Source organism: Cetorhinus maximus, chromosome 2 (genome assembly GCF_964194155.1).
Source record: "Cetorhinus maximus chromosome 2, sCetMax3.hap1.1, whole genome shotgun sequence".
NCBI lineage: Eukaryota > Metazoa > Chordata > Chondrichthyes > Lamniformes > Cetorhinidae > Cetorhinus > Cetorhinus maximus.
Window position 1 is genome coordinate 65,055,050 of NC_135880.1, and position 22,981 is coordinate 65,078,030.

The 22,981-nt window shown below is 41.5% G+C and overlaps 1 protein-coding gene across 1 annotated transcript in view; it reads left to right on the forward strand.

Annotated features, from left to right (window-relative positions):
• lnpep (leucyl/cystinyl aminopeptidase) overlaps positions 1-22,981 on the forward strand; it is a 140,303-nt gene that overhangs the window by 66,001 nt on the left and 51,321 nt on the right. Inside the window, exons 7-10 of the mRNA XM_078565686.1 lie at positions 4,144-4,257; positions 7,223-7,354; positions 17,954-18,085; positions 22,221-22,393. Coding sequence (XP_078421812.1) covers positions 4,144-4,257; positions 7,223-7,354; positions 17,954-18,085; positions 22,221-22,393 — 551 coding nt within the window. The remainder of the gene's footprint in view (positions 1-4,143; positions 4,258-7,222; positions 7,355-17,953; positions 18,086-22,220; positions 22,394-22,981) is intronic.

Here is a 22,981-nt window from a genome sequence, read left to right on the forward strand (position 1 = left end):
TGCTTGCAGCAGAGTGAGGATTGACCTCTTTGGATTTCCAAGGCTAGACCTTCTTACTTTTAATAGGCTTCAAACAAGTGCCTGTGGCTTAATCACATGAATCATGTGTAGGGGAAAATCCAGTGAGGCTCAAAACACTGCCCTGAAAAACGGAGCTGCCTCAGGGAGATGAAGCACTGCTTAAAGAAACTAATGCACAAAATACAAATGTCATAAAACATGTACCCTTTTGCAACCCTGTCACATGAGCAGGGACATGTTTTTAATTCAAGTGTTATTTTTTTATTTGCTTTAGGATACCTTATCCCGCCCGTGGATGAGGTTTCTTAAAAAATGCAAAGGCCGCTTGGCCTTTTCGCCTGCCCATCAACCATTAGGTTGACTGGGTAGTGAAAAATTCAGGACAGTTGTTAACTTAATGGCCTTAATCGGTCTTTTAATTATTGCCGGGCACACTGCCGGCTCCAGCACGTGCTCACCGATCTATCGCGGGACTACGCGATGACGTCAGGATGCTCGCCCGACATCACGCATCATTTTACGCTCGGCTGGATCAGGAGCGTGCCCGCCCGCCAAGCTCAATGTTATGCCGTATGTCCCTCATGCTTTTGTTTAATTCAAAGAAGGTGCAGTGCCAGGACATGTTCTTTTTGTCTGCAGAGGACAGATCCCAGCGTGTTAACATATGTAGTTTCTAGCAAACGTAAGTGAGCCACATTGCGAACCTGACAGATGGTCTTAAATTGGTTGTTAGTGTAATTCTTAGCACACATGGGATTATTCAGCAGTACTCTTGTCTATTGCAGACAGCCGAAGAAATGTGCTATTTGATATGATCCATCAGTCACTCGGATGTACAGCCTAAATACCTGGTATTGCACCAGCACTGAAATTCACATACCACATTACATTTATGTGGTAGGCAGAATGTCTTTTTGGCTTGATGGCAGCATTCTGTTAGTGGAAAACACCATTTGTGTTGCTACTGCATAGTAGCAGCATGAAACAGCTAGCTTCGCCTGTTGCTCAAATTTTTGAGAGAACTCATTTTACTCTTCCAGGGTAATTTGAGGTAGACTGGGCACTTTGAGCCCAAAATTGGTGGCCCTGGACCCGTTCGTGAGTGTGTGCGATACACATTAAGCAGCAGTTTGACCGAGGTAGTCATTATCCCACAGGATAGCTTTAATGCACAGTATTTCCACGGCAAACTTGTGAGCAAATGGCTTGGGCCCTATTTACAAGTTTGCCGATGAGGCCAATCTTATACCACGTGTAACTGCAGGACTCCCAACACACACATTGATCAGTAAAGGGAGGCTTACAGTAGACAGTAGTAGAAAAGCCATTGGTGGATTGATCAACTAGCTCATTGAGGAGGGGAGCCAATTAGATGGCCCTATTTTAAAGGTGAATTTGAGTGCGGGATGGAACATGTTAAGGTGTGTAAGGAAGCTTTAGCACCATTTGAAGTATTGGTTAACGTGAGCAGGAAGAGAGGGTAAAGATGGCAAGTGTGGGACAGCTGCCTATAATCCAAAGCCTGTCCCCCAACTATAAGGCACAAGTCGAGAGTGATAGAATACTTTCCACTTGGCTGGATGAGTGCAACTCCAACGACACTTAAGAAGCTTGACACCATCCAGGACAAAGCAGCCTGCTTGATTGACACCCATCCACAAACATTTACTCCCTCCACCACCAAACACAGTGGCAGCAGTGTGTACCATCTACAAGATGCACTGCAGGAATTCAGCAAGCCTCTGTAGACAGCACCTTCCAAACCCACTGTCATCTAGAAGAACGAGGGCAACAGATACATGGGAACACCACCACCTGGAAGTTCCCCGCTAACCCACTCACCATCTTGACTTGGAAGTATATCGCCCTTCCTTCACTGTCGTTGGGTCAAAACCCTGGAACTCCCTCAAGGAGGCAGCTCACCACCGCCTTTTTAAAAAATACCAACTTGTTCAACTGCTGTTTGGGCAATAGACTGGTATCCTACCCGACCCCGACTTCAGAACAAAGCAAATTCATGAATAATTAATAAACAAAAAAAAGTTATTACAACTTCTGAGACAGCAAGAGTTTTTGGAGAATGTACAACAGCGCAAGCCCAAACTCTGGAATTGCATGAGGCAGTTTCATAATTGCAGAACGCTATGGAGCAGGTAGCAACTTCAGTCATCTGCAGGAGAACTTTGCATCATGAACACTAAGCCCAGCTGTACAGGGTTTTCGTGTCTGCTTTAATATTTTCTGAATACAGCAGTTTCTCCATTAACTGGCCTGAGTGTCTTGCATTCAGGAGCATACCCATGCTGCCCAATTTTTTTATTTATTTGTTCATGGGATGTGGACATCACTGGCTAAGCCAGCACTTATTACCCCTCCCTAATTTCTCTTTAGAAGGTGGTGGTGAGCTGCCTTCTTGAACCGCTGCAATCCCTGTGGTGCAGGTACACCCACAGAGCTGTTAAGAACTAGGAAATCGGAACAGGAGTAGGCCATTCTTCCCTTCAAGCCTACTCCGCCATTCAGCTAGATCATGGTTGATCTTCTACCTTAAAACTATTTTCCTGCACAATCTGCATATCCCTTGATGTCTTTAATATCTAGAAATCTATTGACCTCTGTCTTGAATATACTCAATGACTGATCCTCCACAGTCCTCTGAATTAGGGAATTCCAAAGATTCACCACCCTCTGATGAAATTCCTCCTCATCTCGGTCTTAAATGGCCTGTCTCTTAATCTGAGCCAGTGTCCCCTGGTTCCAGATTTCCCCCATCCATCATCTAGACAAGTGGAGAGCGATCCATCAGACTCCTCAATCCTTCCTGCATCTACCTTGTCGATCCCTGTAAGAATTTTGTTAGGAAAAGAGTTCCAGGGTTTTGACCCAGCAACAGTGAAGGATCAGTGATATGGTTCAGATGATGATGTGTCACTTGGAGGGGAACCTGCAGGTGGTGGTGTTCCCATGCAACTGCTGCCCTTGTCCTTCTAAGTGGTACAGGTTGCGGGTTTGGAAGGTGCTGTCGACGGAGCCTTGGTAAGTTGTTGCAATGCATCTTGTCGACGGTACACATTGCTGCCACTGTGCATTGGTGGTGGAGGGAATGAATATAGTAAGTGGTGGATGGAATTCCGATCAAGCAGGCTGCTTTGCCCTGGATGTTGTCAGGCCTCTTGAGTGTCGTTGGAGCTGCACTCATCCAGGCAAGTGGAGAGTATTCCATCACAACTCCTGACTTGTGCATTATAGACAGCGGACAAGTTTGGGGGAATCAGGAGGTGAGTTACTCTCTTCATATTTCCCAGCCTCTGACCTGCTCTTGTAGTCACAGTATTTGGATGGCTGGACCAGTCCAGTTTCTGGTCAATGGTAACTCCCCAGGATGTTGATAGTGGGAGAATTCAGAGATTGTAATGACATTGAATGTCGAGGAGAGATGGTTAGATTCTCTTTTGTTGGAGATGGTCATTGCATTGTATATCTAGCTATACAATAGCATTTACCTAGAGATGTAACAATATGATCTAAACATGACAATGTGATATAATGTCACTTGTGAATTCTTATGTGCTTCTCCAGTGTATTTTTGAAATCAGACTTAGAAATGTTTGGTTAGACAAGGCCAGTAAGTATGAATATTCGGCTCATTTTATTTTCTGAGAACTTACATCTCCTGTCTGTTTTTGAGAGCTGACTTGCATATAGATTTTCCTTTTTCTCTGAACAACTTCTCTTTGTAAAACTTGATGTGCATTTTTACCTTCCAGCTTCAGGCCAAGAGACTGTGTGTCAGTCCTTTGTTAGGACCCAACTTCTCTGGACCAGGGACTTCCTTTTTATTTTAAATTCTGACCACAGGAAACAACAAGGCCATCATGTTCTTGATAACTTCTGATGCAGAGGCTTGCAAACAAGTTTGTTAATTGCACCAACTGCCTATTTTCTGCAAAGATTGTTCTGACTAGACCTAGGTGACCATTTTCAAAATATCTAGGCAATTTGTCAGCATTGAGGTGCTTAACCTATTTAATGGGTAGTTCATACAACGTTTCATTGTAGGTTTTTGACATTCGAATTCATGTAAAATAGCTACATTTCCTGAATTTGTTTTATTCTCCTCAGTGGTTTGGTAACCTGGTGACTATGGAATGGTGGAATGACCTTTGGTTAAATGAAGGATTTGCCACATTCATGGAATTTTTTTCACTTGAAAAAGTATTCCCTGAACTCCAAGTGGTAAGTGAAATAATTCTTTAACGTGTGCTCCATCTTTTTGTCATGAAAGGGCAAGGGATTGTTTTGAAACTCTTTCAATTCTTCCACATAACTACAGTTCATGCATGGAACCGGGTGTGGTCTACATTAAAGCTAAAAGAGGCAAAGAATATACTTTCATATCCCAATATTTGTTTGCTTTCTACCAGCCAAAAATTAACACATTTGAGAACATTTATTTAGTGTGTCTGAGCTCTTGGAATATAGCCCTTGATCAGCTGGTTGGAAAGCAGGCAGTTTGTACAACTGTGGCTATATCAGTATGCCACTGAGGCCTATTCTACGTACAAATGATTGTCTGTGAGAAGGAGAGGTGATTGCTAATCCTTAGCAGCAGTCAGCTCTGATCCACTTGACAAAATTAACTGACACTGCATGCTGCTTAAGTAGCTGATCTACCTGCTTATATGCTCTATGCACCCACCTGTGAGCTTGCCACAAACCAGACACCTAACCTAGAAATGTTCCATAACTCCAACCATATGCTGTTGCACAGAGGCATGTTCTAAAGGAAGCATGTGGTCCTGCCCAGTGGAGCCATTGGCAGCCTCAGCAGCACTGCCCTTCATGGAGCCACCAACTGGAAAGTAATGGATCAAGACTGTTCAACCGTGTTCTTCAGCACAGGGAAAGAAGCAAGAGTGAGGCAGTACTTGCAAAATTCAGAGCAGAGGTCAGCAGTACACTTTGGGAGCTTTTGATTACCCACCAAGTTGAATTTTTGTTGGAATATAAAAACATTTGACAAATGCTGCATGTGAGACAAGGGCCATGGAATTAATGATATTGCTGGGTCTCTGGTTTGAATCTCAATTTTTCTCCCACAGTAGATGTTTAGAAAGGATTCCCAAATTCAGTAGTTAAAAACAATAAATAGCAGTTCGAATATCCTATGAAGAAATGTATAAAAATATAAAATAGTTTAACGAAACAGTGGTTTCTCAAATGCTGCAAACGTGGAAATTACATCAGCTTTGGTAAACAATTAATCTAGGAAAATAAATCAGATAGAAATTGTGATTTTGATCGATTATTTTGGAATGCATGGAAAAAGGGATCAAGTGAAAGCTGAAGATGTTTGTTCAAGAGATGGATAGTAGGATGCATGTGAAGACAAACTGTACATCGTGTGGAAGGAACAGGTTTAACTTGATAGTATCGTGGGTTGACAATAGCATGGCAACATAGTATGACTGATTTCTAACCAGGAATTCCATTGAGTAATGTTCTTTACTGTGGCAGGGAATCTCTCAATTTAACATCCTATATTTCTGTTAAATACAAGCTATTCATTCAAGATGCTGGAATATGCAGCCTATCCTTCTCAACAGCTGATATATTTGTTACAATCCCCGTGGGGAAACCATAAGTCAAAATAACCAAATTTACTGACTGACCCCCAAGTGATGAAATTACCAACAAGATTTCACTTTTTGTTGTTTTTACTTTAACACGAATTAGAAGCAATACAAATTATACATGCATTAGTATCAATTTTACGTAGTCAACACAGTAACCACAAACAGCCACATCACTCCTTGCACAGATGTGGCATCATGTGCGATCTGTCTTTCCAACTCAGCCTCTGGCACTCCCACTCAATAGTTCGGCCCTCGAGTCATGTTCACCAACAGCTGTATTCCATCCAACGTCCCAGGATACAGTTGATACCAACAAGGCACACGTCTATGAACCCTCTCTCACCCGGGTCACGTTAACCCTGATAGTGTAGCTTTCCAGCGTTCCTTTTCAACTGACCAACCAATAATACCAGGTTCATGATTTAGTTCTCTGATTCAAACTCTCAGCTCTTTCATATGCCTGAGCTATTTGCACCAATTTTTAGGATTCAGCCCCTTTTAGCTCGGTTGTACATCAATTCCCCAAAAGCTTCTGGAATTCTAAGCTGCCAAACAGAAAACTGGCCTGCTTGCTCCTAAATACGCCAGGAGTTTGATAACTGTGTCCTGCTGCTGTACTTCTTTGTAAACACATCTGTGTGCTAATTGTCTTCTGCCTCCAACTCTCCTTTGTGTCTGCCATACACATGGCTTCTTGTCTTAACTTCCTTCCTGTTGGCCCTGCTTCCAGGTTAAATGTTGCCAGGTCACATGGACCAGTATTTCTTCTTATCCAAGAAAATTACAATTGACCCTTTTAAAATTGATGCAATCTCTTATAAGTTCTTTACAAACATTCTTAAAAACAATTACAGATTCTACAGATATTTTGAAGAAATTACAAGTTTTCCTTAATGTACTGCTTCCAGGTCAAAGGTTGTCACAATATTGCAGAAATGTCTTGGCTCATCTGCTGCTGAAGCCCTCATTCATGTCTTTGTTACCTCTATATGTGACTTTTTCAATGCACTCCTGACAGATCTTCCATGTTCTACCCTCTGTAAACATGAGTTCATCCAAAACTCTGCTGCTTGTGTCTTAACTCACAACAAGTCCTATTCCCCTATCACTTCGATGACTTACATTGGCTCTCAGTCAGAAATGTCTTGATTTTAGAATTCTTTTCCTTGTTTTCAGTTCCCTCCATGGCCCCTCTCCTCCCTATCTCTGTAGTCTTCTCCAGCCCCACCCCACTCCAAGATATCTGCACTCCACTAATTCTGGAGTCCTGGACATCCCCGAATTTAATTGCTCCACCATTGGTGGCCGTGCCTTCAGCTGCCTAAGCCCCAAGCTCAAATCCCTCCCTACACCTCTCCATCTCACTTTCTGCCTTTTAAAACACTCATTAAAACCTACCTCTGTGACCAAGCTTTTGGTCATCTGACCTAATTGTTGTTGAAATACACTTTATAGCCTGATTTTCAGATGGACTTGTCCATATGGTACTTGCAATCATGACATGCAGAATAATAGCTAGTTGGAAAGGCAATAGGTTCATTTTTATTTCTGTGATTTGTTTACAGGCTGACTGCTTTTTGCGTACTCGCTTAAAGGCGATGGAAAAGGATTCGATGAATTCATCTCACCCTCTCTCCACTTCAGTTGAAACTGCTGAGCAAATTGAGGAAATGTTTGATTCAATTTCGTATGAAAAGGTACTCAAGTAAAGACCATTTTTTAAATATATTAATGAAATTGTACTTAAATGTAGGTTTGCTTACACATAGCAAGAAGTAGTTCAAATCCAGTGACTCTACATGTGAGGCATCCTATTGTGGCTGGATGTTCAATGGGATTGACAGCAAAGTATTTCTTCACAGGAAGGGAGAGATGCTTAGATCACTTCTTAATGCCCTAGTCTACCTCCAGTTGTCTGTGTATGTAGATCACTGTTTGAATTGACTGCAATTAAGCAACCTCACTGTCATGTTTGATTCTGAGCTGAGCTCTACATCCTTGTCACTACTATTTGGAGGGGTAGACCTGTCATTGGACCTGGGACTCTTCCAGTCTGATTCCAGATATCCTGAGAAGCCAGTACCGAATGAACACTGGATGCCAGAGCTGGGCAAACAGCAGAAAGCAGCTGAATGAGTTCTGAAGAGTCAATTCTGTCAACCAGTGTCTGTGCTATCTGGACTTGGGTCAATGGGTTGTGTCTCAATGGAAGATTGTATATTCCAAATTGGGCAAACAAAAAAAAAATCCAACATTTTGGTGTAGCTATCTAAATAGCTTTGTGTTTGTGTCAGACACCGTCCAAGCAAAGAAATTTAAAAGCAATTCCTCCTTCCTCAACTGTTTTCTCTCTTCAATCACTGTTCCCCCTCACTTTCAAAACAGCTGTAACCCTGTGTCTTAAGGTTACCCTTGTGCTTGTTCTCACACACTGCACCTGAAACCATTAAATAGGTATTTGTCACCTCAGTACTCCACTTTTCCAGTATCCCCCCAGCAAACACTAGCCTCTCGGGCTCTAACTTAAATGAACTATGGGCACAATTTTCTGCCTGCCCAGCGGGTGGGCCCGACCCAATCTCCGGTGGGCGGGGAGCTGATCCCCGCCGGAGAAGTGGGCCCCTACCGCCATTTTATGTGGGCGGGCCAATGCGCTTCCTGTGCGGGTGGTGGGGGGATTCCCCAAAAGCGAGAGTGCGCTCTTTCACGCATGCGCACGAAAGAGCGCACATCTCCCTGAGGCTAAGTGCTGCCTCAGGGAGATCGCTGACACTTTTAAAAAGATTAAAAATAGAGAAAAAAAAATTCCCTAACATGTCCCCCACATGTGACAATGTCACATGAGATGGGACATATTCATAAATTACAGTAAAACTTTATTAAACTTTTTAGAATCCTGCATGAAATCTCATCCCGCCGGTGGATGAGGTTTCATGTTTTTCTATTTGCCGCCGGGGCTCCTGGCCTGCCCGCCAACCTTAAGGTTGGACGGTCAGATCCTTTAATTATTTAAATGATCTTGTCAATGGCCTCAATTGGCCATTGACAGGTCGGCGGACACAGAGCTGATTTTGCTGTGCCCCCGCCTTCCTGAAAATTTAAATGGGGGCGGGATGACATCAGGCCAACATCATCCTGCGTCATTTTACACGTTCGGTGAGCGGGCCCCACCCCCTGCTCGCCGACGGCAAAATTCTGCCCTATATTTCATCCAGAGCTCTGCTGTGTGCACACTGGCAAATAGGATTTCATTCAGACCAATCAGTCATTACCAATCTTTACTGCACCCAGCTCCTTAGCGCATTCATTTTAAAACTCTTGTTCTGATTTTCAAGTTCCTTTGCAGCCTTGACACTTAGTTTTGTACACCCCTCAAACCATCTCATCTAATCTTGTACCCTACCTGTAGTCTCTGTGTTAGTCAGTAATAGTACTTTGGTCTTTGTGTCAGGAGATTGTGAGTTTAAGCCCAATTCCAGGACTACTCCTTACAGAACACATTATCTAGGCTGACACTTCTGTGTAGTCCTAAGGGAGTGGTGTATTGTCTGATGAATGAGACGTTAAACTGAGGCCTTGTCTTCTCACTCAGCGCGTAGAAGATCTAATGGTAATATCTGGGAACAACTGAGGATTTCTTCTGATGTCCTGGGCAATGTTTGCTCTTGACCAGTACCAACAAAAAAAGTACCTGGTCATCCATCACAAATTGCAAATTAGTGCAACTTCCCACACTTAAACTTGCTTGGTTTCAACCCGTTATAGCCACACCTGGCTCCAATCTTAAAACCACCCTTAGAACTTGCTACTTGAAATGCATTTTTGGCCTCTAGCCACCTCCTTTTTGTGCGTAGGTCTGACGTCAAGTTTTGCTGGTTTAATGTGTTGCTGTTGCAGCTGCATTTAACTGAGATCAATCTTTGAAATGCAACATAATTTTTGAGTTTGTTAAAATCAGATATTGCCCCAAATACTTCTCTGGCTGATTGGAATAACTGGTTAAAAAGCCAAAATAATTTTCTTTCTCTCACACACGCACACACGATATTTATTGTCTGGTGCTGATTCTTCATATGTAGGAATAGTCAGTGAAAGTAAAAATTCTCACTCATTAAAATGTATTTTGATGTATTAATAAATTATTACATCACTCCCAGCCAATCAGATGCTGAGTGTGCCTGTTTGAGAAATCCTTTTCAAATCATTTGAAATATTTCTGAGCTCAAATTACAACCTTAGGCTCTATAATTAGAAGCAGCTGCCATCTGCTGGGAACAGAGGACACAGCTTTAAAGATCTGTCCTGGTTGATGTATATAACACTTTGAAGCTTTTGCTTTGCACTTCACTATTAATGACTACAATGACTTTATTCTGTGCAAGATTTATTATATAACGTTTGACCTTTCAATTCCCCAGGGTGGTTGCAGTGTTGGTAAATGAGGAAAGATGAATTCCCCCCGTGAGTGGAATTGAAAGGTCAACAATAAGCCTGCTGTAGCTAGATGTGATCTCTTGTTTCTCCCCCCGCCCCCCCTCCTTCATTGAGGATATGCTTGCATCTATTTTTCTTGCCTTCAGACTAACTTTGGTTGAATTCCAACTTGGTCCTAGGAATTAAGATAATTTGTTTTGCAGCTTACTTCTCCCCCCCTGCCCTGTTTTCATTCCTGTCTCCTTTTCTTGCAGGTGCTAACACTTGCTAATTGGTGATTTTCTGGGCGCAGTAGCCTTCAAATACCTTTCCCAAATATTTATTCTATATACCTGTTTTATTGGACAAGGACTGCTTGCAGACAGTGGAGGGCATCACTGTGCCCTTACCCATTCACCTTCCAATGAGAGAGAAAAATTCGAAGGGCAGGACCCACCACCCATGGTTAACGAAAAAAGAAATAAGTTAAATAAGAAAAGAATTAACAAAGTGAGCATTGGTCCTATAGAAAGTACATCTGGGGAATTAATTATAGAAAATAAGGAGATGGCAGATGAACTGAACAGGTATTTTTCATCGATCTTCACTATAAAGGATACAAGTAACATCCCAGAAATTGCTGAAAATCAGGAATTGGAAAGGAGGGAGGAAAATTACAGTCACCAGGGAAGTGGTATTTAGCAAATTGCTGGAGCTGCAGGCTGACAAATCCTCGGATCCTGATGGACTTCATCATAGGGCCTTTAAAAAGTGGCTAGCGAAATAGTTGATGCATTGGTTTTAATTTTCCAAAATTCCCTGGATTTGGGAAAGGTGCCATTAGATTGGAAAATAGCAAATGTAACTCCTTTATTCAAAAAGGGAGGGAGACAAAGAAGGAAACTGCAGGCCAGGTAGCTTAACATCTGTCATAGGGAAGATGTTAGAAGCTATTAAAGATGATAGAGTAGAGCACTTAGATTAATTCCAGGCAATCAAGCAGGTCAACATGGTTTTGTGAAAGGGAAATCATGTTTAACAAATTTATTGGAGTTCTTTGAAGGAGTCACATGTGCTGTAGAATAAGGGAACTGGTGGATGTACTGTACTTCCATTTCCAGAAGGCCACATCAAAGGTTACTGTGAAAAATAAAAGCTCATGGTGTAGGGGGTAACATATTGGCATGGATAGAAGGGCATGGATAGAAGGGCATGGATAGAAGATTGGCTCACAAACAGGAAGCAGAGGGTAGATGGGTCTTTTTCTGGTTGGCAGGATATAATGAGTGGCATGCCACAGGGATCAGTGCTGGGGCCTCAACTTTTCAGTTTATATAAATGACTTGGATGAAGGGACAGATGGTATGGCTAAATTTGCAGATGGTACAAATATAGGAAGGAAAGTAAGTTGTGAAGAGGACATAGGGAGGCTACAAAGGGACATAAATAGGTTAAGTGAGTGGGCAAAGATCTCACAAATGGAGTATAATGTGGGAAAATGTGAAATTGTCCATTTTGACAGGAAGAATAAAAAAGAAACATGTTATCTAAACGGTGAGAGATTACAGACCTGAGATTCACAGGGATCTGGGTGTCCTAGTGCATGAATCCCAAAAGGCTAATATGCAGGTACAGCAAGAAATTAGGAAAGCTAATAGAATGTTATTATTTATTGCAAGGGAAATTGAATGTAAAAGTAGGAAAGTTGTGCTTCAATCGTACAGGGCACTGGTGAAACCACACTTGAGTACTGTGTACAGTATTGGTCTCCTTTTTTTAAGGAAAGGCATAAATGCATTAGAAGCAGTCAGAGAAGGTTTACGAAACTAATGCCAGGAATGGGTCGGTTGTCTTAAGAGGAAAGATTGGACAGGCTAAGCTTGTATCTGCTGGAGTTTAGAAGAGTGAGAGGTGACTTGATTGAAACACAAAACCCTGAGGAATCTTGACAGGGTGGATGTGGAGAGGATGTTCCCTCTCGTGGGAGAATCTAGAACTAGGGGTCTCTGTTTAAAAATAAGGGGTCGCCCATTTAAGACAGATGAGAAGAATTTTTTTCTCTGAGGATAGTGAGTCTTTAGAACTTCCTTCCTCAAAAGGCAGTGGAAACAGTGTCTTTGAATGTTTTCGAGGTAGATAGATACTTGATAAACAAAGGGGTGAAGGGATATCGGGAGTAGTCAGGAGGTTACAATAAGATCAACCATGATCTTATTCAATGGTGGAGCAGGCTTGAAGGGCCTAGTGGCCTACTCCTACTCCTAACTCGTATGTTAGTAAGGTGTCGTTGAACGGTTCCTTTCAACTGTTTTTTCTTTTCACGTGTAAATGCCTTTCCGTGACCCATATTTAATATAGGAATGTATAAGCATAATCATTTTTTTTTGATCCTTGAGTCTTTTGTCCCTGTAAATTTATAAAGTAGTTGCAATTAACTCTGAACAACTCTGACACAAAGAATTCTTGCAGCAAGGAATTGCTACTTGGAGATTCTAACGCTAGCAATTTAATAGACAGATATTTTAACAATATTCAGAGACTATAGTGCATGTTATCTTATCACAGCAACTTTTTTCAGTGTAGGAAATTTTAACTGTGGCTGCATGGTCCCATCCACATGCACTATTAACAGTTCTTGGGTAGTGTGTGATATAAAGGCAGACAGAACCTCGCTTTAATGTCTTATCCCTCGATATTGAACCAAAGTGCCAGCCTGAATCGTGTGCTCAAGTTTATGGAGTGCGGCTTCTGACTGAAATTGCAATCCCTTAGAGATCAATAACTTTCAACAAGAGATTAGTTTTCCAGTGACTCATGAGGAAAAAAAAATCACAGGACAACATTTCACATTTTAAGACTTTCTTACTGAAACAAATAAACTAAAATCAACATTGACTAAACATTACTCAACAGGCAACTAATGCACAAAAATAAAGAAAAGATACTTGAGCATTAATTAACTAATGCAATTGAAATATGCCTTATGAAACTTTATTACCATACTGTGGCAGATATGTAGTAATATAATTTAAGTCCCAAGTTAATCCTAGCTTTCCAACAGGCTCACTTCTTCCTGCCCTGTCAGGTCAAATCATCAGATGTCCTTCAAAAATTGTTTCAGTCAGTCTTCGTTTTCCAGAACCAACTTCCGCTCGCAAGGCGAGCCTAGTGACTCCTTGTTTCTGAACTACCCTGAAGTCTCATCAGTCCTGTCCCCTTCTTGTTGAGCAGAAAACCAATATTTCCCAGCATTCTACTTAGTTGTCATCACAAAAGCAGTTCACCGTGCTCTTCACAGCAGTAGCTACAGCTTCTCCACATAGCAGTAATTCTTTTATCTCTCTCTCTCTCTTCGTGTCTCTGTCTCCTAAAAGCAGCTGTCTGTCTTTCCACATCAAGGTGTGAAAACTGACACTTCATTTTCAATAGGTTTGAGTTGCTTTCCATTACAACCAGATCACATGAGCCTGTCTCTGGGCTGTGGTTTAGTATGGCTATCATCCCCTCTATTCAGAACATTCTGTTTTGCCTTCAATTAAAGGAGACATTTTAAACCATAATTGTTTTGCAAAGTCCTGCATTCATAACACTAAAAGGCACTTAGACCAATGGTAGATAAAGTAGTAAGACCTAACTCTACATTTGAAAATCCAGAAGGCAGTTGAAGAAGAAATAGTAAATATCATTACTATGTCTTTCCATCATGCTGTGGGAAGAAAGAGGTGAATGTGACTACCCCCTTCATAAAAGCAAACAAGGATAAGGTCAGAAATCATAAACCAATTAGTAACGCTTTCCTTTGTTGCTAAGCTACTGGAACTTAAGATATGGGGTGAAATGATTGAAAAACTACAGTGGATTTTCAAAAAGCTTTTGATCATAACAGAATTATGGCAGAGATAATGGAGCATGAAATTGAAAAGAATCTTTCCTCATGGATGTAAACATGGTTGGAGGACAGAAAGCAACACATAGCTCTTTTGAATGGCTAAGCGATGTGGTGAGTGATATTTCACAGGGATCCATGTTTCAGACATTCTTATTTACTGTGTACATGAATAATTTATACTTGGGAATTGAGGGAAACAATATTTAAATTTGTTGATAACGCCAAGTTTGTAGGGTGGGGGCGGTGGAAGTGGAATATTGTGGAAAAGATTGTAGAGACTGCAGGATGGACAAGTTGGTGATGTATTAAGTCCTACATTTTGAAAGTGTGAACAAGGAAATTAAATGTACATTTAACAGTTTAAATTGATGATAAGGTAAATAATTTTCACCGGTTAATCAAACAACATTTAGAGGGCACAAATTTAAAAGACTCTTGAAATTTGAAAAAAGGTTAGAATAAGAAATAAAAGTATTTGAAATTTTCTACTGCAAACAGTCCAAAAATTCTTTAAAAATGGAATTAGATGACTGGTTGAAAAAATGTACCTCAATGGGAAGTGATCAGAAGATAATTAAACCAGATAGATTATTTGGAGAAAAACATGTATAGATTTTATTGGTTGACTGGCTTGTGTGAGCTAGAACATTGTGGTCCTGTATTTCATGACTTATAAGCAGTTTTAAATATGCGCATGAGCAGAATAAGAGAGAGATCTCTGCAATTTTTAAAAAAATTCATTCTAGAGATGTGGGTGTCACTGCCAATTTATTGCCTTGTCCTTGTTGCTCTGAGAAACTGGTGATGCAACTGAGGGGCACTAGAAATGCTTCCATTAGTAAAATTATGAATTTTAGGTGGTGCTCCAGTCTCACCATACGACCAGGGTTCAGAAACAATGGACTGGATTTGGCGATTCCATTAGCAGTGAATGCTGAGATGTTCGCTGCTGTCGATGAACATAACAAAACCGCAACTTCAGGGAGCTGAGAAGCGCAGCACTTTAAATCAGTAGGAGTCAGTCAAAACACTTCCGCTCTCGAACTCTACTCACCAACCCTCCTGACTCTCCCGCCAACTCCGCCTCAGCACTTGTTCACTTAAATTGCACATGAGAATGGATTGGCATATGTCTGTCCTGGGAGATGATGGACTGTACCCAGGGTGTATGTCAGTTTGCATTGAATATCGTCTGTTTTGTCTGTAGAGGCTGATTCACAAGTGGCAATCCCTTCTGCAGCTGGCACAGGTGAATAGTGTTGGCCCAAGGTTGACCAATGTTTTTCCTTCCTGCTGGCTTTCTTTCCTGCTATCTAGTCATTTCTTTTGTCCTCTGTTTTTTTGGCACTCTTCCTGCCTGCTTGTCTCCAGGCACACTGGTCAGCAGTCAGGATTTCTCATGCATCGACTTGATGCACCACATCGACTGGAGAGACACACAAGAATAGGATATTGGTATCTTTGTAACCAGCTGGAAGCTAAAAAGGGCCCCTCCAGGCAGATGGAATTTGAAATAAACAGCAGGATAAAAACTTAATAATGACAACATCTGAGTGCAGCCACCTTGTTTTTACTTAATTATCTTTCTTGCAGAAACCTAACACAGCAATATGATGAAGTAAGGGGGACCTGTTACTTGTGGCCTTGTTTGTAAAGTTAAAGCATCCAGCTGTTGCATTCCCCATACATGGCTCATGTCTCCTTAGTCCTGTTGATGGTGAAGAAGAGCCGAGGGGGATGATGGTGTTCAGGGGGATGAGATGAGGGCAGGATGTGGGAGTAGGCTAGAATTAAAAGTAGAACAAGGCAAACTAATGGAGCTGCGGGCTGACAAGTCTCTGAGTCCAGATCGACTACATCTTAGGGTCTTAAAAGAGGTAGCTAATGAGGTAGTAGGTGTTAATTTTCCAAAATTCCCTAGATTCTGGAAAGGCTCTATCAGACTGGAAAGCAGAACATATAACTCCTCTGTTCAAGAAGGGAGGAAGGCAGAAAACAGGAAACTTTTGGCCAGTTAGCTTGATGTCTGTCATGGGGAAGGTGTTAGAGTCGATCATTAAAGAGATTACAGCTGGGCACTTGGAAAAGTTCAAGGTAATCAGGAAGAGTCAGCATGGTTTTGTGAAAGGGAAATCACGTTTAACCAATTTATTAGAGTTCTTTAAAGGAGTAACATGTGCCTTGGATAGAGGGGAGCCTGTAGATGTACTGTACTACTCTGGGATATCCAGAAAGCATTTGATAAGGTGCAACATCAAAGGTTATTGCAGAAAATAAAAGCTCATGGTTTAGGGGATAATGTATTAGCCTGGATAGAAGATTGGCTGGCTGGCAGATAACAGTATGCATAAATGGGTCTTTATCTGATTGTCAGGATGTGACGAGTGGAGTCCTGCAGGGGTCTGTGCCAGGGCCTCAACTTTTTACAATTTACATTAATGACTTAGATGAGGGGAGCAAAGGCATGGTAGCTAAATTCGCAGGTGACATAAAGATAGGTGGGAAAGTATGTTGTGAACAAGACATAAGGAGCTTGCAGGCAGATATAATAAGTTGAGTGAGTGGGCAAAAATCAGGCAGACAGAGTATAATGTAGGAAAATGTGAAATTGTTTATTTTTGCAGGAAGAATAAAAAAGCAGAGTATAACTTAACAGAGAACAACTGCAGAATTCCAAGGTGCAGAGAGATCTAGGTGTTCTCGTGCATGAGTCACAAAAAGTTAGTTATGTAGGTACAGCAAGTAATTAAGAAGGCTAATGGAATGCTATCCTTTATTGCTGGAGGAATTGAACATAAAAGTAAGGATGTTATGCTTCAGTTATACAGGGCATTGGTGAGACCACATCTCAAATACTGTGTACAGTTTTGGTCTCCTTATTTAAGGAAGGATATAAATGTGTTGGAGGCAGTTCAGAGGAGGTTTACTGGGTTGATACCTGGAGTAAGCGCATTGTCTTATGATGATAGGTTGAATAGGCTGGGCTTGTTTCCACTGGAGTTTAGACGAGTGAGGAGTAACTTGATTGAAGTATCTAAGATCCTAAATGGCCTTGACAAGGTGGATGTGAAAAGGATGTTTCCCTTGTGGATAAGTCCAGAACCAGGGGGTACTGTTTTAAAATTAGGGATCGCCCTTATAGGACAGAGATGAGGAGAAATTTTTTCTGAGGGTTGTGCAACTTTGGAACACTCTGCCTCAGAAGGCGGTGAAAGCAGGTTCACTGAATATTTTTAAGGCAGAGGCAGATAGATTCTCGTTAGGCACGGGAATCAAAGATTATTAGGGTTGTAGATGGAAGTGTGGAACTTGAAACACAAACAGAGCAGCTATGATCTTATTGAATGGTGGAGCAGGTTCGAGGGCCTGAATGGCCTACTTCTGCTCCTATTTCGTTATGTTCTTATGAAAACATTAAAATGATTAAAACACACACAAAACACTTACCTGTGATTGAGCTGAAGGCAGACCTCAAGGAGTTTGTCTTCATCTTGTGATGTCAAAAGGGCGTGACTTCACTGGAACTGCAGCTCACTGCTAGGCCTCCCAACTTACCTTGCTGATGGATCCATGCTGTAGCTGAGTGAACAAGTTCCTGCTGCAGCCTAGGAAAAAGATAAGAACATATTTTTAACTGCAATCAGCTATGTGCACCTCTGTTTTGCCATAACTGCAAGATCTAGGCCAATGCTATTGCTGACATTCTTGCATAGAGATGTATACAACACTGCAACTGGCTCATTCGCAACTTTCAGGAAAGTTATCAATAATTCTCCAACTGTATTAATTTACTTTGCTGTCAACTGCAGCATCTGTTAGTCAGAAAAACAGAAACGTGTCTACAAAGCCTCCGCAAGTGAAAGTATATTACTTTGCACTTCAACTGCAGGAAAGAATGGTGTATTTGTGAAAAATCCAAATAATACAGGTTCAAAACAATTTGCATTTTAAGAAAGACATTCAGAATGAGCAATCTTCTCTGTTTCTCCTTCAGGGGGCTTCCATTCTTTTGATGTTGAAGGACTTTCTTGGCGAAACAGTTTTCCGGCAAGGAATTGAGAGATACTTGAATGAACACAAGTATGGGAACACAAAAACTGAAGACTTGTGGAACAGTATTACCAAAGTATGTATCCTAATCTTAATGCTTATTGTAAATCTAGAATAAATATTTTGATCTTCTCAGGTGCAGTAGTAGATAGTCACATGAAAGAATGGCCCAGAATTTGCTGCCAAAGTAATGGTGAATTTAATGTCCCTCGCCATTATTAATGTTTAAATCGTGCAACAATTTGTGGTGAGAAAAAGACACCGTATGAATTGCAAATCAGTTAATTGGCAAAGCTAGATAATTTACATTGCTCTGTTGTTAGCCTCACAAAAAGGGTAGCTTATCCTCAACCTCCCTGTAAGATTTATGAAGTTGCTCCTTAAATTCACTGCAGAAAGTTAGGACTGCTACTTAACAGCATAAGTACCATTTAATAATAGTTATATTTCTGCATTGCCAATCAAACTCTGTGGTCCATGAAAGAAACAATATTAACTATGGAATCTCCTACAGGTGGTAAGTTATTGATGGTTGATGTTTGACCTAAAGTTAAACTTCCAACCCCATATCTGCTCCATCACCAAAAATGTCTATCCTCAACTCCATAACATCACCTACCTTTGCCTCAGCTTATCTGCTGCTGGAGTCCTTATCCATGCCTCAGTTACATCTAGATTTATCTTCCAATGATATCCTGGCCAGCTTCCCATCCTCTATCCTATATGAAACTTGAGCTCATCCAAAAGCTTTCACCCTGTGTCTGAACTCTCAACAAGTGCCATTCACCATCACCCCTGGGTTCACTGGCCTCTCCCCTCCCTATCTATGTTACCTCCCAGATCCCTACAAACCTTCAATCTTGGTGCTCCTCTAATTCTGGCTTCTTATGCATCCCAGATTTTTACTGCTCCGCCATTGGCAGTTATGCCTTCAGCTGTGTCGGCCTTCACCTTTGGAATTTTCCCCCTACACATCTCCATCTTTCTACCTCCCCCCTTTTTAAGATGCTCCTTAAAACCTATTTCTTCAACTGAGTTTTTGGACATCTGTTTTAATAATTCCTTATGTGGCTTGGTGCCAAATTTTATTTGATAATATTCCTGTGAAGCAGCTTGGGAGGTGTTACAATATTAGAAGTGTCATAAATGCAACTTGTTAGGGATTTTCAAAATTGTCAATTTGAAGGAAAAAATTGATTTTGTTTTATGTCTCTTAATTCCCCTTGCTCATTTAATCTAGTCTTTCTTTTCCTCTCTTTGTTTCTTTTCGTACCTGACTTGACACTAATTTACCCACTTTAATTCACCTTCCTTCTGTGTTGTTCACTTTATTTTCTAAATCCTTAAACCTTATCAGTTAAAGAAATGCACTGGTCAGAATTTTATGCTCCCCCCCCACCCCCCTTAAAGGCTACCTAAGGATCTTTCCCCACCCAGCCTCAATTTTTAGGCTGGCAGGCCGATGACAGCTCAGTGGGGAAGGCTTTAAATAAGCTGAGTTAGATCTCTGAAGATGGTTGGGGGCGGGTGGGGCGCACCTCCATCAGAAAGCCTCCCCTCAGGACCCTGCCCAGTGACCTCTGGCCTTCCCTCTCCTCCCCCAAGCCTCCTGCCCCCCCTCCCCACTCCTGCCTATACCCCAAGACTCCAATTGCCCCCTCATGGACCACCCCCCTACAAACGTTGTCTACCCTCTCCACCCTGGGACCCTTGCCACCTATCAGTTCTCTGGGTCCCGGGACTTAGTTCCAGGCAGCTCCCTGCAGTGCCTCTTCCAACCACTGCAGCACTGTGCCTGGAGGGACTGGCAGGACTTCCTTCCAAGTGAAGATGGAAGACCTGCCTTATACCAATAACGCATGTTAGGGCGTAAAATGGCATCGCAGCTGCTGGAGTAGGTGGGGATGTGTTGCCTGCCGACTCCTTGGATTGCCCTGAAAGCTCAGGCCATTGTTGATCTCTAAGGTTCCAGATGCCCCATTATCAATTTGCATTTACATCAACTTACAGGGCAACAACTTTGAGCTAGAGGGTGAGTGGAAACGGTCTAATTATTGGAACACACCCTGAGATACCCTCCTTCAGCAAATTCTGGGCCATTATTTAATTATTAAATGTAGAGAATCTAAATGAAAGTAGCTAGGAATTAAACCACATCTGCATATGAGTCCTTAAGGTGCATGCTGAAGGATTTGGTAAATCAGAATGCATTTTTTCACCTCCGCTTATAATAGTGTAGACAGGGTTAAATACATTTTTCAATGGCTGATAATGGTGACAAAATAAATAAGGTGTAGCAGTCTGTCTAGTTCACAGCATCAAATACTCCTGCAGAATTTCCTCAGTAGAGGAAAAATATATATAGTGCCTTTCACATCCTCAGATTATCCCAAAAGTCTTCATATAGACGTTGCAGTTGCTGATTAGTGGGGAAATGTGACCACCAGTTTCTTTTTTCACAGCAAGGCTACACAAACCATTTCACCTCTTCTGTGATACTTGAGGAATAAGTGTTGCTGAAGGATAACTCCCTTGCTGCTCTTTAAATGGTGCAGTCGGATCTTCCTGAACAGACAGGATCTCATTTTAACCTCTCACCTGAAGACAAAAAATGGAGTATCCTCTCTGTACAGCATCGATCATTTTGCAGAAAGGGAATGTGGTACTAGGTTAAAGAGGGGTTAGAGTGGTGACTTGCACAAAACCACAAGGGAGGGCATGGTACCCATCTATTTCTGACAATTTATCTCAATCAAAACTAGGAATTCTTTGCAATGTATTTGGAGGGAGAGTGAGAGATGTTCTATTGTTGAGTATTTGATTTCACCCATCTTTAATACTTCTGATAATAAACATCATACCAATCATGAGTAGAGAGAAGTGAGCAGGAATACTATATTTTATCATCTGTCCTGAGGTAAATGTCTTGCAATTCATACATTCTATTCATACATAATAATTCTAATGTTGAAGAGTTTAGGACAGCATTAAAATGATTGCCTAATAAAAGTTCAGCCGTTAAACCAGCTCAAAAGTTAAGGATGAATTTCTTGAGTTTAAATTGCATCTCTTCCCTAAATCTCTTTTTCCTGTACACCACACCCTCCCCCGTAAAACCAATAGATGAAAAAAAATTAGAATGCCTCATATTCCATTTTGCTAGTTGCCTTTAATTAAAGTGTTACCACTGCTCTGTATTCCTTGGTGGGGGGATATGCCAGGCTTCCCACTCCTTGCTGCTGTCCAACAAATCCTGTTAGAAATGTGCTTGTGCATATATTGCACAAGGAAGGTATTGAGCTCATCTGTGATACCTCCCATTCCAGTCGAATATCCTATTGATGTTGACTGTTGATCCTCCTGAAGAGCAGTAGTTTGAGTGTGCAGGTGGAGGCATAAGTCTAGATGAGTTACCCTTCTGCATCAGTGGACCGATAAGGATGAAAAAAAAGAAGGAAAATATAAGCGTCTACATGCTCCACAAGCTAACCTGGGTCTTCTTGGCTACCAATTCTTGGTGAACTTCAGGTTGTGCATTGGAACATATACAAGCCTGCACCATGTGGACTGCAGGAGTTCACGAAGGCAGCTCACCATTTAGCTTCTCGAGGGCAATTGGGAATGAGCAATAAATGCTTATTTAGCCAGCGACGCCCACATCCCATGACCAAAAATTTTAAAAACAGGCAATTTTTGTGATCTGGATAAGGTCTGCACAGAAGCTGACTGAATGGAAATGAAAACCCCACAGAAGATGTTGCTCTTTTAAGTCCTTGTAAAACAGGTTTGGATTGTGAGGTCTTTTTAATTTTTGTTGTGTACTTCGGTCCACAAGCGTAGCAGACACGCCTGTGAGAAACCACTAATACCATGATCCTGTTAAATTCAGTCATCAATATTAATGTGCATTCTCAATATAGAAACTCTGTTAATTAACTTTATCCAAATGGAGTTTATTTCTTTGGTGTCCAAAATACAGAACTTGAGGGCTCCAGTTTTGTTCACAAATCTGCTTGCCTTACTTAGTTACTTTTTAAATTGCATTTCTGAAATTACAAATATTTCACCAGTAACTAGCCTTGGTGCAAGCAATAAGTTAAATTAATAAATGCATTTTCTTAATATTTATACTGTATACTGTCACGAAGTAATTAATCTTTAGCTGAGTGTGCTTCGGTCTAATCTCTCAGTACATTGTATTTATTTCACAGGTTAAAAATGTAGATTTAAATGTGAAAGAAATGATGAAAACTTGGACACTGCAGACAGGGTTCCCCGTGGTCACTGTTAAATTAGACACAACTGCTAGTAAAATTCACCTCAGTCAAGAACGTTTCCTCAGGATCTCCATTTCACAGGATCCATCATCCTCACCTGATTCCAGGTACAACTGGTACAATTCCTGAAAATAATTTTACAGTGATACTGAAGATTCCAAATCTGTGTCCTGCCCTGAAGCTCCTCATGTGAAAAATTTGTGTAAGAAGCTTTTATTCAGTGCACTTCTAATTCCATTGCTGCTCTAAATTGGCCAATAGGGGACTCAGCATTATGTTTTTTTCATTCACAGGGATGTGGGCTTCGCTGGCAGAGCCAACATTTATTACCCATCCCTAGTTGCTCCTTGAGAAGGTGGTGGTGAGCTGCCTTCTTGAACCACTGCAGTCCATGTGGTGTAGGTACACCCACAGTGCTGTTAGGAGGGGAGTTCCAGGATTTTGACCCAGTGACAGTGAAGGAATGGCGATATATTTCCAAGTCAGGATGGTGAGTGACTTGGAGGGGAACTTGCAGGTGGTGGTGGTGTTCCCAACTATCTGCTGCCCTTGTCCTTCTAGGTGGTAGTGCTCGTGGGTTTGGAAGGTGCTGTCTAAGGAGCCTTGGTGAATCCCTGCAGTGCATCTTGTAGATGGTACACACTGCTGCTTCTGTGCGTCGGTGGTGGAGGGAGTGAATGTTTGTGGATGTGGTG